The sequence below is a fragment of the Balaenoptera physalus genome (genome assembly GCF_965194825.1).
Source record: "Balaenoptera physalus genome assembly, chromosome: 18".
Taxonomy (NCBI): domain Eukaryota; kingdom Metazoa; phylum Chordata; class Mammalia; order Artiodactyla; family Balaenopteridae; genus Balaenoptera; species Balaenoptera physalus.
The window spans coordinates 76630997-76644501 of record NC_138899.1 but is presented as its reverse complement, the minus strand read 5'-3'; the positions used below and the strand labels follow the sequence as shown (position 1 = coordinate 76644501).

General features: G+C 45.5%; 1 protein-coding gene across 1 annotated transcript in view; it reads left to right on the top strand.

Annotated features, from left to right (window-relative positions):
- The window catches only part of LOC309647871 (protein POLR1D-like), a 40648-nt gene extending 29127 nt beyond the window's left edge, over nt 1-11521 (top strand). Inside the window, exon 3 of the mRNA XM_082435776.1 lies at nt 11116-11521. Within this exon, the coding sequence (XP_082291902.1) occupies nt 11116-11383 (268 nt within the window). The 3' untranslated portion in view covers nt 11384-11521. The remainder of the gene's footprint in view (nt 1-11115) is intronic.
- The last annotated feature ends 1984 nt before the right edge of the window (nt 11522-13505 follow it).

Here is a 13505-nt window from a genome sequence, read left to right as displayed (position 1 = left end):
TGGATGCAGTGGTATAATAAGATGAAATGATCCAATGTGAGTCAATCTTTGTGTAACATTTGTAATCATTTTAGATTTCAATGAAATAGCGACCTCCTAGAAGGATACGGTAAAAATTTGGTGAGATAATGTATGTGGAAACACTCAGCATAGTTCCCGGCATGGAGCAGTCAGTTACTAAATGTTAGTTAAATCTGCTCTTAACTTCTTTTTTCGTTTGTTTGGATTTTTTTATTGCCATATAAAGTGCCATCTAACTGGTCTGGACTAAAATAAATAAATGTTCTAGATGTACCAGGCCAGGTGGAGTGAATATCAGTTTCAATGCCAATTTCAGACAAAGGATACTCATTGAATGGTCAACGTTTTCTACCATTTCTATGAATTTTTCCTCAAATACAGTTTTTTTCATGTATAAACTTAAATGCCATATTTTTAAATATCCCGCAAGATTTTTAGATATGACATTGCTATTTTTAAATTGCAGTTACAAATCTCATTTGTCAGTGACAGAATTATAATTCCTTAAACATTAGAAGTTGTATTTACAAGAATGAGCATATCCTTTTTTTTTTCTAGTTGGAACTAAGGAGGAACATAAATTTAAATGGTTGACTGCTCCAGTTAATTGTTGATTCGTCAGATCTCCTGACTTGGTGTATATGACCACCTATGTGGTTGGCTTTTTTCATTTTACCTTTTGACCCCCTGACTCCCCTACCCCTGCCTCTGGTGACCACCAATCTGCTGTTATCTATGAGCTTGATTTTTTTTTTTTTTTTAAGATTCCACATGTAAGTGAGATCATACAGTATCTGTCTTTCTCTGTTGAACTTAACTTCACTTAGCGTAACGTCCTCAAGGTCCATCCATGTTGCCACACATGGCAAGATTTCATTCTTTTCTTATGCCTGAATAGTATTCCATTGTATGTGTATACCACAATTTATCCATTCACCCATCAGTGGACACTTAGCTTGTTTCCATATCTTGGCTGTTGTAAATAAAGCTGCAATGAACACGTGGGTGCAGATATCTTTTTGAGTTAGTGTTTTCTTTTTCTTCAGGTAAATACCCAGAAGTAGAATTGCTGGATCATACGGTAGTTCTATTTTTTAATTTTCTGAGGAAGCTCCATACTGCTTTCCGTAGTGGCTGCACCAACTTACATTCCCACCAACAGTGCACAGGTGTCCCATTTTCTTCACATCTTCACCAATACATGTTATTTCTTACTTCTCTTATCTTCTTTCCAGCCCTCTGTCCTTAAGAGAGGAGAGATAAGGTGCCTCTACTAATATGAATTAGATTCGTGCAAACTTTGGTAGGGGCAGGCTGCTCTGGTTTTTGGTGTAAGGCAGGACCTTGATCGGGCTGACAGTAGTCATTGGTCCATTTTAATACCTTCTGTGAAAGAATCAGCCTAAAGCTAAATCATAAATTCAGATGACTTAACAAGTGGATGAGAAAATATCAGTCAGGGTTCTTGCCAGATGAGAGTGTTGAAGGGGATCACTTGTTACTAGGCAGCTCTCCTGATGGAAGTCATTTATCCTGACAACCTTAGTGCCACTTACTGGCTTGGTAGAACTTTCTGAGGGTCAAAGAACTAGTCTGTCAACATCACCTCTGCTTTTCCTGAGCAGAGTTGCCATATGCACAGGACAGCCTGAGATTTGTCGGGTACTGACTGACCTCCTCTCTGGGTATCATATCAGTTACATTGGCTGTTCCAGAGTTATGGAGGACCCGGGCTCCTTACAGTTTTCCAAATCTCCCAACCAAAGGGTGTGATTCTTTTCCACATTTTACTTAGCAGAAAGGAAGAAGAGGAAGAGGCATGCCCCCGGCCCCTTCAAGCACACTTCCCAGGAGTCGTCTGTGCCATTTCTACATGGACCCCATTGGCCAGAATTTAGTCTCATGTCTACACCAGCTACAAGGCCAGGAACTCAGTCTTTTTTTCCCAGTCAGTCATGTGCCAGAAAAAATCTGAGGTTCTTTTACTACAGAAGAAAGGAAGAATGGATATTGGGGGGGCAACTAGCAGCCTCTTCCCAAGAAGGGCGGGAGAAGGATGTTGAAAAGAGAGTAAAAAATGGCAGACAAAGTAAGACGCTCCAGATTTATAAGAGGTGGATCCTGGGAGAACAGGATGGGAAACTCACACTCTCCCATGAGGTGACAAGACAAGCATTCCTGTTGACACTGCTATTTTTTTTCAACTCTCATAACAGTGGTTCTCAAATTTTGGGGTCTTTAGGATCCTTTACACTCTTGAAAATTATTGAGGACCCCACAGAACTTTTTACATGGGTTATATCTATCGGTATTTACTGTATTAGAAATTAAAACTGAGCAATTTTAAAGTATTTATTGATTGATTTTAAAAAATAATAAACATGTCACATGTGTAGATAATATATTTTTTATAAAAATAGCTATGTTTGCAAAAATTTACCTATTCAGTAGAGTGGCACTGTTTAATATTTTTGCGAACCTCTTTAATGTCTGGCTTATCAAAGACACCTGGATTTTCCTATCTGCCTCTGCAGTCAATCTGTTGTGATATGTTATTTTGGTTGAAGTATATGAAGAGACTCTGATTTCACACAGATACGTATTTGGAAAAGGAAGAAGTACTTCAATAGCATTTTCAGAAAATTGTGGCATTCTTTTATACTGCATCACTACTTGCAAGTAACCTCAACAAGTGGTAGTTTCTTCACATTCTTTTTAATAATGTGGACTTTTCATATGCTGTTACAGTAAAATCCCTTGGTCTACCTTGCACTTTTACTAGATCTTCCACTCATGCATGGTTTCGTAATATCATGAACTGGTCATCTGGAAAATATTGGTTCGCTGAGTTATGAAGCTCCTCCAAATGCTGACACATTTCATTATATAATATTTTAAAAACACATTTGTTAATATCACCACTCATCTCATCAGAAAAGTCGTTTAAGTGTTGGGAAACTGTCAAGTTCACTGTTTTCCAAAAGTCTAATTTTCTTTCATTTGAAAACTTCAGCTTTATCGTCAGCAGTGAATACTGTGAGTTGTTTTCTTTGAAGTGACGGCTCACTTACATCTGAATACCCAGCTAGGTCACCTTGCAGCTCAAACAGTCTCACAGAACTTCTTCTTGAGGCAGCTTTTGGTCCAGCACACCTAACAGGGAAGGGCTGTGAAGGGAGGTCTGGTCCAAGGAAAACCATGACTTGCTTCTGCCCACGGTGCTGGGACAAAGAACTCCTTTCCCATCCTGCTCATTCCAGGGGAACACCTGGTTCTACATCTGTTTAAATAAGTGCATGTGTATGTGTGTGTGTGTGTGTGTGTGTGTGTGTGTGTGCGTGTGTAAATAAAACTTTTAACCACTAATCCAGTGGTTCCCAAATTTACCTGCACATTTGAAATCATCTGAGGAGCTTCCAAAAATACAAGTATCTGTTTCCCACCATCAAAGATTATTAGTTAGGGGTATGGCCTGAGCTCTGGGGTTTTAAAAAGATACCCAGGTGATTCTAAAGTGCACACAAATGTGAAAAACACTATGCTAATCCCTATTTATTAAAAAGAATGATACCAACCTGCTCTGCAGAATTGAGAGCATTCCCACACTCCTCCCAGGAGCAGACAGGTGGCCAGGTGGCCAGCCACAGGAGTCCCAAGACCCATCCCTGGCAAGTGGACAGATATCCAAAAGGAGCAATCGGTCAGTTACTAGTGGGCAATGGTCTGCGTTTCTAAGCATCTAGAAGATCTTCACATTGGCTTTAGAATATGAAACAGAACTAGAGTGAGTGACATTATTTTCTCCTCTTGGATACTGCATGAGAGAGATCTTAAGTGAGGTAGTTGAGCCGTTGCCAGAAAGAGATTGCTGAACTAAAGAAAATGCAACTGGGATGCCATTTTTTGTAGTGTAAAGAAAGAAACCATTTGGTGCTATATACTTCCTTGGATGTATTTCAGCAAAAGAATCTCTTGAGAAGCTGTTCTTGACAGAAGCCTCCGAGAAGCTGAAATATTGGCCCATGTGACTTCCTTTCAGTCAACATAGAGGAATTTATAAGCACAAATTTCAGAAATTTGCTCAGCTTCATTGTCTAGAAAGCTGTTTTTATTCTGGTCACATTCACGTCAGCTGATCTTTGCCCAGGATAATGCTTGAGTCTACTGCCTGTACGATTTCAGCCTTATACGTTGGAGAGGCTTATGTTTTGGTACAAAAACTTCCAAAGATTGAATTTGAGAGAAAATGATTTTTCAGTTTTCTTTACCCAGTTGTTTTAAGGGGAATGACGTTTTGGGTGCTTTTCTGTTTGGCTGGGGGTCAACCTGGTGATAAGGGGGGAGCACCACCTACGTTTTCTTCCATTTTACGTAATCAGCTTTCAATTACTGGGAAGCAAATCATTGCCCCAGTCTCCACTGAGGCACGTGGTGTTTCTACTAGTTTGAAGATTTGCTCAGTACCGGTCGGTACATTAAGAGGCCAGGCGCAGGCAGCGGTTCAGAAGCCTGACTGTCCCGGCCTCGAAGCTGCTCACGCACAGGTGGACGTGGACAAGCCCGCCGCTGAGCACCAGACCACATGCTGGGACCAGCGGGGAGGGCAGGGAGGGCTCGAGTCTCAGACTGACTCGTGGGTGAGGCTCCTGGCAGTATTTCAGGACCGCGGAGACCCAGAGCCTTGACTTTCCAGTTAAAGAACATGGAGCCCAAAGAGGTTTCCCAAGTCCTGGTTAACTGCTGATGGGACCAGCACGGATCCCTCTTGTCTAGAGCCTTCCTTCTGTGGCTACTGTCAGCACGCAGAGCGCCGTGCGTCCTGCCCCTGCTTCCCACGTTCCCATCCCCTTCCTGTCTGGTTATGAAAGTGGATCAGGGAGCCCTGGATGCGCTCCCGTTGGCTTACGCGGCTGCGCAAACGACCTGTCCTACTGAGGGAGGAGGGGGCCGGGGATCGTGCCCTGTGCATCCCAGGGCCCCGCTACTCACACCCCCGCCTCTGACCCTCGCCTGGCCACACCTCCTGTTCCTCCTGGCCGTCTCCTAAACAGCGTCAACACAGACAGGTAGCCTGGTATTTATTTTTGCTGCAGGACCTAGCATAGTGCCTTACATATGAAAGATTCTCAGATTTTTAAAAATAAATACTGCAGATATATATGTACATGTATGTCAACGATTTTTCATTACTTTTGCGTGTAGTGGTGGAGACGGAGCATATTGAAAACCTGCCTCAGGCCTCAGGCCTGTTGTATGCAGTGTAATTAAGGATTAACAGTGTCGCTGTGGGGATTAAAACACTATAAAAGACCTTCTCAGATGACTAAGGCACTTGATTGCCAAAGTATAACCCGTGGCGCCGTGGGTGGTTACGGTGACTGCGGCGTGTTGAACGAGGTAAGCTGTAACCAACCACAGCATCAGGTCAAGAGTATTACCTGGTTCCTTGGGGCGCTGGAAGGGTAGTTGTGCTGCTTTCTGTGGCTGTTACTTTAGACGTACATCCGTGATCATGCAAAGCAACGTGCAGAATGGAAGATAAAATGCCGTTTGCTGGCGTGGAAAGGGCTCTGGCCGTAGAATAAAGGAATGAATCAGGGCGCAATGCACTGAACCCGGCTTCCGCGATCCCGAGGCTCTATTTCCCTAAACAGAAGACGAGGAACCCTAGTTTCCCACAGCCTGATGTACTTCACAAATCTCCAAGTCACGTGTGTGCAGGGAGTTCTGTGCCTTTGTCCTTGTCTGTGTCAGACTCACCTGGGCTCCTGCACGGCCGGAGCTCTTAGCCGACTTAGACCTGCTTCTAGGAGTCTGTCCCGAACGGAGCAGCCCCGGCGGGCCGCACGCTGACAGCTTTCCACCTGCGGTTTCCTTCCCTGCCTGCTCTGGGCCATCTGCTTACTCCGCAGGTGCCTTTCTCTCGTCTGCTCCTTCTGTCCCAGCTGGGATGGTGCTGGGAAGGCGGACTCTGGTCCCAATCCCAGCTCCACGTCCTTCCGACTTGGAAGCCTGGATAAGGTGCTTTGCCTCTTGTGCATCTGTAAGAGGGGAGACGGCGGAGAGATGAAGTGAGGCGTTGGCAACGTAAGGGCACAGGGAACTGCTCGCCGTCAGTGTCAGCAACACCGCTGTCGTCGTTCCTATTGGCTAGTGGTCATGTGTCACTATTGGAGGGGTCACATTCATGAAACTACTTTAGACACAAACGTGGCAGGTCTGTACTGCAGAAGGTTAGCTGTTACTACCTCTGTCCTTCAGCAGCAGAGAGACAGAAGTATGAAAATCAGAAAGAAAAAGAAACTGCATTTATCTTTCCCCTTCTGTTCTCTAGATTTGTTTTATAATTTACTGGTTTTCATAAGTTGAGTATGATTCCTGCGGGGAGAAAGAGCCTCATTTTTGCAAATGACGTTACACAGTGTTACACAGTGTGCCTACTTAAGAAAAAGGGAAAGAAGGCTGAAACTTACAGCCCTGGCCTCAGCCCATCTTAATCTCTCCTGTGGCAGGCGGAGCCCTTCCTCTCAGCCTCTGGGCTCACAGCTTTGAAAGTGAAGGGACTCGCTTCGCTTGTCAGGTTTAACGTGGATAGGATGCCGGCTCTTGAGTCTGACGGTGCTGTCATGGGTACTTTCTAGAGCAGTTTTAACCAGTCTCATTCCATTTAGAGTTTTATATCCGTTTATGTTGTTAGCACCTTAAATCTGGCTCTTCCCACATGAGCTAGTATAACTTTCTAAAATCAAAAATGAACCCAAAACAAAAGTAACTAGCCAGCGTGAGAAAGTCAACAGAGTTGGGGTCAGAGTTCCACAGGAAAGCAGCTGCCCATCCTGTGGCCTCCTGTGGTCCCCACCCCACATCCTTGGGCGCAGCCAGGGACAAAGCCGGTACAGACCCGCCCAGCAGCCAGGCCTGTGCCCGTGCCGCAGGGCTCAGGCTTTTGCCTCGATGCTGATATAAAGAAGGCTTTAGGACGGCTGACGATCTAACGCTAGCTTACTGTGTCATCTCAAATACAGAAAAACAGGGCACTAAAAGAGAGCTGAGAAACAAGGAGACAGAGAGCAATGAAATAATTTCCTAATGTGATGAAGGAGAGGAGGGTCACGTTCTGAAGGGCCAACATACAGAACATGCGTGGAGAAACTCAAAAGTGGAAGGACCTTCGAGATCACCCACTCACTCCAGCCTCCAGTGTTATTTATACCCGAGGACCATCTACAAACCGAGTCTACAGACCATTAGGAAATGCAAATTATAAGCTCAGAGGTACTACCCAGTAGCCCACTGACTCTGATATCAATGGAGAATTGAGATATCCTGGAAAGTGAAACTTGCAGATACAGAAGTTTAACCATCTGAAGTACCAAAACTTTAAAACTGTAACCATTTTTATGAACATTTCTGTAAAACATCTTTTTCGTTTTTCCTTGATGGCTCAGGTTCTTTTCATTTTTCAATCATTTTTTTTTTCATGGAGAAACGTCAGACATTCTTCTCTGTTCTTGATTAACTTATTATCCCAGGTGATTTGAGACTTAGCTGTCTTGAGTTTCCATCATGGACAAATCCCTGATATATTAACTTGAGTGCTATATATATTCTTTTTCATGAAGGGAGAGTGAATAGTAATAATATGGGTCCACAATCCCTTGTGTAAAGCCCTCGGATCCAGGTAAGTTGCTAAATTTAGATATTTTCACATTTTAGATCGGTACTACAGCCCAGACAGTGTGCACAACAAATACCCCAATGGTACTTGTTCAACACATGATCATTTCCTCAGCAAAGCATATGAACGCTTCCCTCAAACGGGATACAGAGTAGAAAGAAGTGCCCGGCGTCAGGTTAGGCCAGGTCTGGCTGCCAAATGAGTTGTCGTATCAGAAAAAGAACTTGGTTTTCAAATTTTGGAATTATGCATAAGAAATCCTAGCCCCATAGGTAACATTTATTGAAGATTTACCATATGCCAGGCCCCGTGCCAAGTGCTTTATGCATTATCTCATTAGACCCTTGCAATAGGTGGATACTTCTATCGCTTCCATTTACAAATAGAAAAGTGAGGCACAGAGGCGTTAAGTAACTTTCCCATGGTCACAAAGCGAATCGAGTCGGGGAACGAGGCTGCACACCGAGCTAGCCTTTACTAAGTGCTTGTTGCATATCAGGCGTTGTTCTGAGCACATCCTCACTCCTTTGATCTGCGTCCGGTCCCCTAAAATAGTCACTGTTGTCCCCATTTAATAGATGAGAGACAACAGGGAGATTATTTAACATGCCCAAGGTCTGGCCTAAGAGACGGTATGATTCCAGAGCCCGTGTGTATACTGTGTTGTATGACTTTGTAGCCGTAGGACAACTGGCGGTGAGATTCCGCAACATTAATGGCCACATTACAGGCCAGCGCCGCTCTCTGCCAGGGACTTCCTCACATTCAGCATTGATGTTATTCTCCTTATGCTTCAATATATTCAGTGCAGATTTTATACTTTCTTTACATGGAATCGTTTGCCACGTGTCCCTTCACATCTGCCCTCAACTGCTCCCCCACCCCGGCCCCCCAATCTCATTGTCCTGCCTCATTTATCAGTGGAGTGTGGGTGAGCACTTGTCACCATTTCTAAAATGTGTCCTGGCGTATCTGGGGGAGTCGCTTTCATACCACCCCCCACTCCTCCCCCCACCCAAGTAAACCAAGTTCTCTCCAAGCCATGCTTGACTTTTCACCTCGAAGGTGGACACAACCTAGGCACAACCAGCATGAAAAATCGCATCTTTGATGTGAAAAAGCGATGTAAAGGCCGGTTTTCTTGTGGACTTTGTTCCAGAAAACCACCTCGTTCTACGCTAGCTCTTTTGGTCCCTGTGTTGAGTCGGTGGGTTACACGAGCTGCGGGGAGCTAGGGATGCCTCCTCCGACGTGGTCCCCACTCACAGCATGACCCCTGCCGGTCTCTAGCCCAGGAGGAGCTTTGTCCATCTCAGGCAGGCACATGGTGCTGGAGATGACCTCACATGGAAGACGGCAAAATGCAGCTGAATGCGCCAGCAGTTGCCAAAGGTCTTAGTATCTTGGGTTATTGTCCTATCTGGCAATAATCACCTTCCTTCTTTGTTGAATCCAGACAAGAACTGAACAGTTTTACCAGCGCTGACGACCCACTGCACTGAAAAGGCCCCAGGATTCCCCTGTAGCTGGCTGTTCTGCACCAGCCGTTCCTAGTCTGCCCCATCCACGAGAGATGGGAGCTCCGCTGCTCACGAACATGATCAGCTCCTGCAGTAAGCCCTGGCCACAGCTGGCAAAGAGGGGCCCCTGGGCTCCTTGTGTTCCGCACTGAAGGGCAGTCCCTTCCCGCAGGCTGGCGGAGTCGTGCTGCTCTGTAACACACGCGTGTGTCGTGCTCTTCTGAATCTCTGCTGAGCTTGCGACTGCGGTGGTCCAGGTGTCGTCAGCCAGTCAGTGCCTGGATGCAGTGATAATCCTGTAAAGTCACTGAGGTCAGAGCCTGGCCGTCCCTCCTAACTGCACAGGTGTCCTGATCCTGTACCTCTGGGAGGTACACATGGCTATGTCTTGGGGCCCCTGAGGAGCATCACGCTGGCGTGCTTTTCTGGAAACTCAGCCTCCCCCAGCCTCACACGCAGACCCGTGGGTTTTCTTTGCTCTCTGTGGTTGCCTTTCTTCTTTGCTCCTCATCACCGTGGCTTCTGAACTTCAGCAATGAAAGAAAAGCAAACCTCCCGTGCCGTCCCCACCCAGCGTTCCGACCGCTTCTGCGGCTCCCTGCGTCCTTTTCTCCCTGAGTCCTTCTCCTCCTCACTGCTGCTCGTTCCCCGTCACTCTTCCCAGCCTGAGCATGAAGCACACCGGCACAGGGGCGCACACACCGCTCCCGAGACCTCGCGGGTACTTTCTCTCCAGGCAGGCGCAAGAGCTGCTTATTCGCAGCAGGAGCCATTTTCTTTTCTTTTTTTCCTCCTCCTTTTACTCACAGATTCAGTGCCATTCTGGCTGCCTGAGGTGGCCTGACCTCCATAACAGGGACACTTGGCTGGTGACCCCTTACATTTCTCTTCCGCGAGAAAATCACTGCAGTGGGGCTGCTGGTGGGTTGCTTTTGAGGTATTGCGTGGGATTCTCCTTGAATTAAAGTTTGATACAAAGGTGGAGATTATGGAATACTACATTCATTTTTGTTTACTACCAGCCACCCTGAGTAACACGATTAGGACGGATCGGTTTCCTCCCTGGCTCAAGGCCGAGAGAAGTATTCAGGTTTTCATCTGTGTGGGGTTTTCTTTTCTAAAATGAAGGGTTTACTACACCTGAAAAATAAAACAAGTACTGAGTATATAAATATACCTAAACATGTAAATTAACGATTTAACCAGTTACATCCTTCCTCCTGGGTGAACTTGACTCAGAAGCCCCTGAAATGTACACTGCACAGAAAGTCACCCAGAGGGTAGACGTGGGAACAGTGCTCCGGGACAGAGCACAGACTCTGAAACAGAAAGTCCTGAAATAGAAACTTCAGGTTTTTTAGAGGGTAAAAGGTGATTATCGCATTTAATAGATTCTTTAGATATTTTTATTTCTAGAGTAGATCATGTAGCTCCCGTATTCAAGATATAGCAAGGTATACTTTTTTTGTTCCTCAGGGAGGGACTGATCCTTCTTCTTTGATATTTAAAAACAAGCCACCATAAATTTAACTAAAAATGCAGATTCTAGTCAAATCAGGCATTTGTGGTATAAGGAGATACTATTAAATGACTCAGGTAATTTGGGTTGTGGTCAACGCCTATACGTAACATTGCGGTACTTGTTGGGAAAGTTAATCCCAATAAGGAAGAAAGGGTTAAAGTCTTCAGATAAGGTCCAGCCAGTCTGTCTCCAGAATTCTAAGTGTCTTGGGTTTTCTCCCCTGTGCTCAGAGTTTACACTAGGTGGCATGCAAGGAAAGCTGAACAAATTCAGAGACTCGATTCTGTGGAAGCAGAGTTCTTTGGCACTTGCCACGATCGGAGGGTTCCGCTTTGGAGTCATTGTTTGATTTGTGATTGTTTTTTTTCCCCCAGGATGAAGTGTCCTCTGGTTGGTACAAATAAAAGATTTCTAATTAACACAATTAAGAACACACTGCCCTCCCAGAAAGACCAAGACCACGAACAAAAAGAGGTCAGTAAGGAACCTGCGACAAGCCAGGACCAGAAGGAGGAAAGCCGGCAGAAGCACAGAACCCACCCATACAGGCACAGCGGCCACGCTCGAGGCCCTGCCCGTCATTCCCCGCCGGGGAAGCGGGGCAGCCCGGAGAAGTCCCAGAAGCGGTCCAGCAAGCGGTGAGGCAGGGACGCAGGGTGAGCGCGACCGTCCCAGCACCCGGGCCTGGGCTGGTGCAGAGATGGGGCTGAGGACGGCCCGCGCTGGCAGCGCAAACACCCAAGAGGGATCTTCCAGCAGGGCCGCTGTTGTGACAGCGGAAGATCACCCGAGGCTCCAAGGAAAGAGTTCAGAGGGAGCGCTCTGAAGATGTCTTGGCAAGTTGAAGCTGCTTCAGCGGTGTAGTATACATATGTATTGATTTTATTCTATCTTGTTTGGAAGTTGGTTTCAAAATAAATCTAGAACTTAAAAGTTTTCAGAGATTATTAAAACTAGTTCCACTTATTTTTTGGTGTGCTGCGCTTGTGGTCCTTTCTCAAAATTTCTCAAAAAATAAAATACTTGTAAATCCTATACTTTACTTTTTTGGGTGACAAATTTAAGTTTTAGAAATCTGGCCAGTAACCATATTTATGAAAAGGGCTAGAAATTTACCAAGAAACTCTGATAGCGCTGCACCTGTGGTCCTTTAAGTGAACAATGCAGGAAAATCTCCAAATCCTCTTGAAATTAGTGCTCCCTATCAATAACCAGAGGTTAAAAAATTGTCTCTGTGGTTTCCTTGTGCATTCTCAAACTCATTCCTGAGATAGAACAGTTTTTCTACATTTAATTTTTGGGGGGATATGTACGTTTTAAGTGGTGCTTTTAAAAGAACCTTCAAAAGTTAAAGTGAACGTTATTTTCGTGCTATGTCTTATTTAGCTAAAGACCTACGATGCCACTCTTAGTATAGTTGTTTCAGAAATCTGAATTTTAAATAAAAGTGTGTTTACCATGCCTTTTTTTGTTTTTTCAATATCGGTGTGGCTCTGTTCTAACATACAATTATAAACCTTTCAAACCTGTATTCTTCCTTGCATTCTCAGGAAAATGTCACCAAGCACCCTCTTCCCCCATCCACAAAAGGAAGAAGAATCTGAGAAGAATCTCTCTGTCCATACCCAGCCCCCCCCCCCCAGTCTTCCAAAGCATCTGAGCTTATGCCTGGCCGCTCCCAGATAATCACTCAACGCAGCCCCACTCCCTGCTTCCTGGCAGCCGAGAAAAAACCCCGTCTAAGCGCTAGAAAGGAGCGCGTCCGCAAAGCCAGCTTTGGGGTGTTGGACGGACGCGTACTGCTCCCCCCGCCGAGCTGCTCTGCCACACCTGCTCAGTCTGCTCGGAGCCGAAAGCTCAGGGGCACAAGCCCAGAGCCTGCCCACTCTGCACCCTTCTCCCCCAGACCCCGGGCTCACCCCATGACTTCGTACAGACACCCTTTCCTTTCAAACATTCAAGAGGAATCATTTGGCTCATATGACTTTAATCCAAATCCAGTTACGCGTTAGCCTATATCACTTGTGCTAAATTTGAAATGTTTTGTATTTAAATATCTATCAGAAACAGCACAGAGTTGTGGTTTTTAAACATTCTTGTTCTAATTAAGTAAAATAAAACTGGACTGTGTCATTTGTCTATGTGCTCTGTATTCAGAGCAAACTGGCAAGCTCATTATTCTTAAAAAAAGGGGATGATTATAATAAGCACATTCTTCCACTCAGAAGTAAAGGAAGCGCTTTAGCCTCATGACACTTACTTTCTCAGACAATCGTGTTAAAGGACAAGTGTTCCACAAAACCATTTTCCCTTTAAAAACCACTGTCCCACTTGTGAAATTTTTATTAGAATCTTTAAAACTTTCATCACAGGCAGCCACGGTTTCCTGTGTTTAAATGTCAAGAGCAAATTATCCATCTGTGTTCCATATGTATACAGTAGATATCAGGGAGGGGCTGGTCCTGAGATGCAAACCCAGCCACCTCCTGCTTCTGCGGGGAACACACGGGCACGGCAGCACCGTACTAAGAGATCATCCAGCCCAGGACAGAAGGTGGAGGGGGTTGAATCTCAGCCCCCCTCTGCCCTTGGCTCACTGTGGGGCCTCACCTGGGCCACTTCTCTGCACGGCACCCTCCTCTTCTGCAAACTAGGATGTCTGCACTGGGACTTCCCAGGCGGTCCAGTGGTTAGGACTCCACTTCCACTGCAGGGGGCCCAGGTTCGATCCCTGGTCGGGGAACTGAGATTCCACATGCCACAC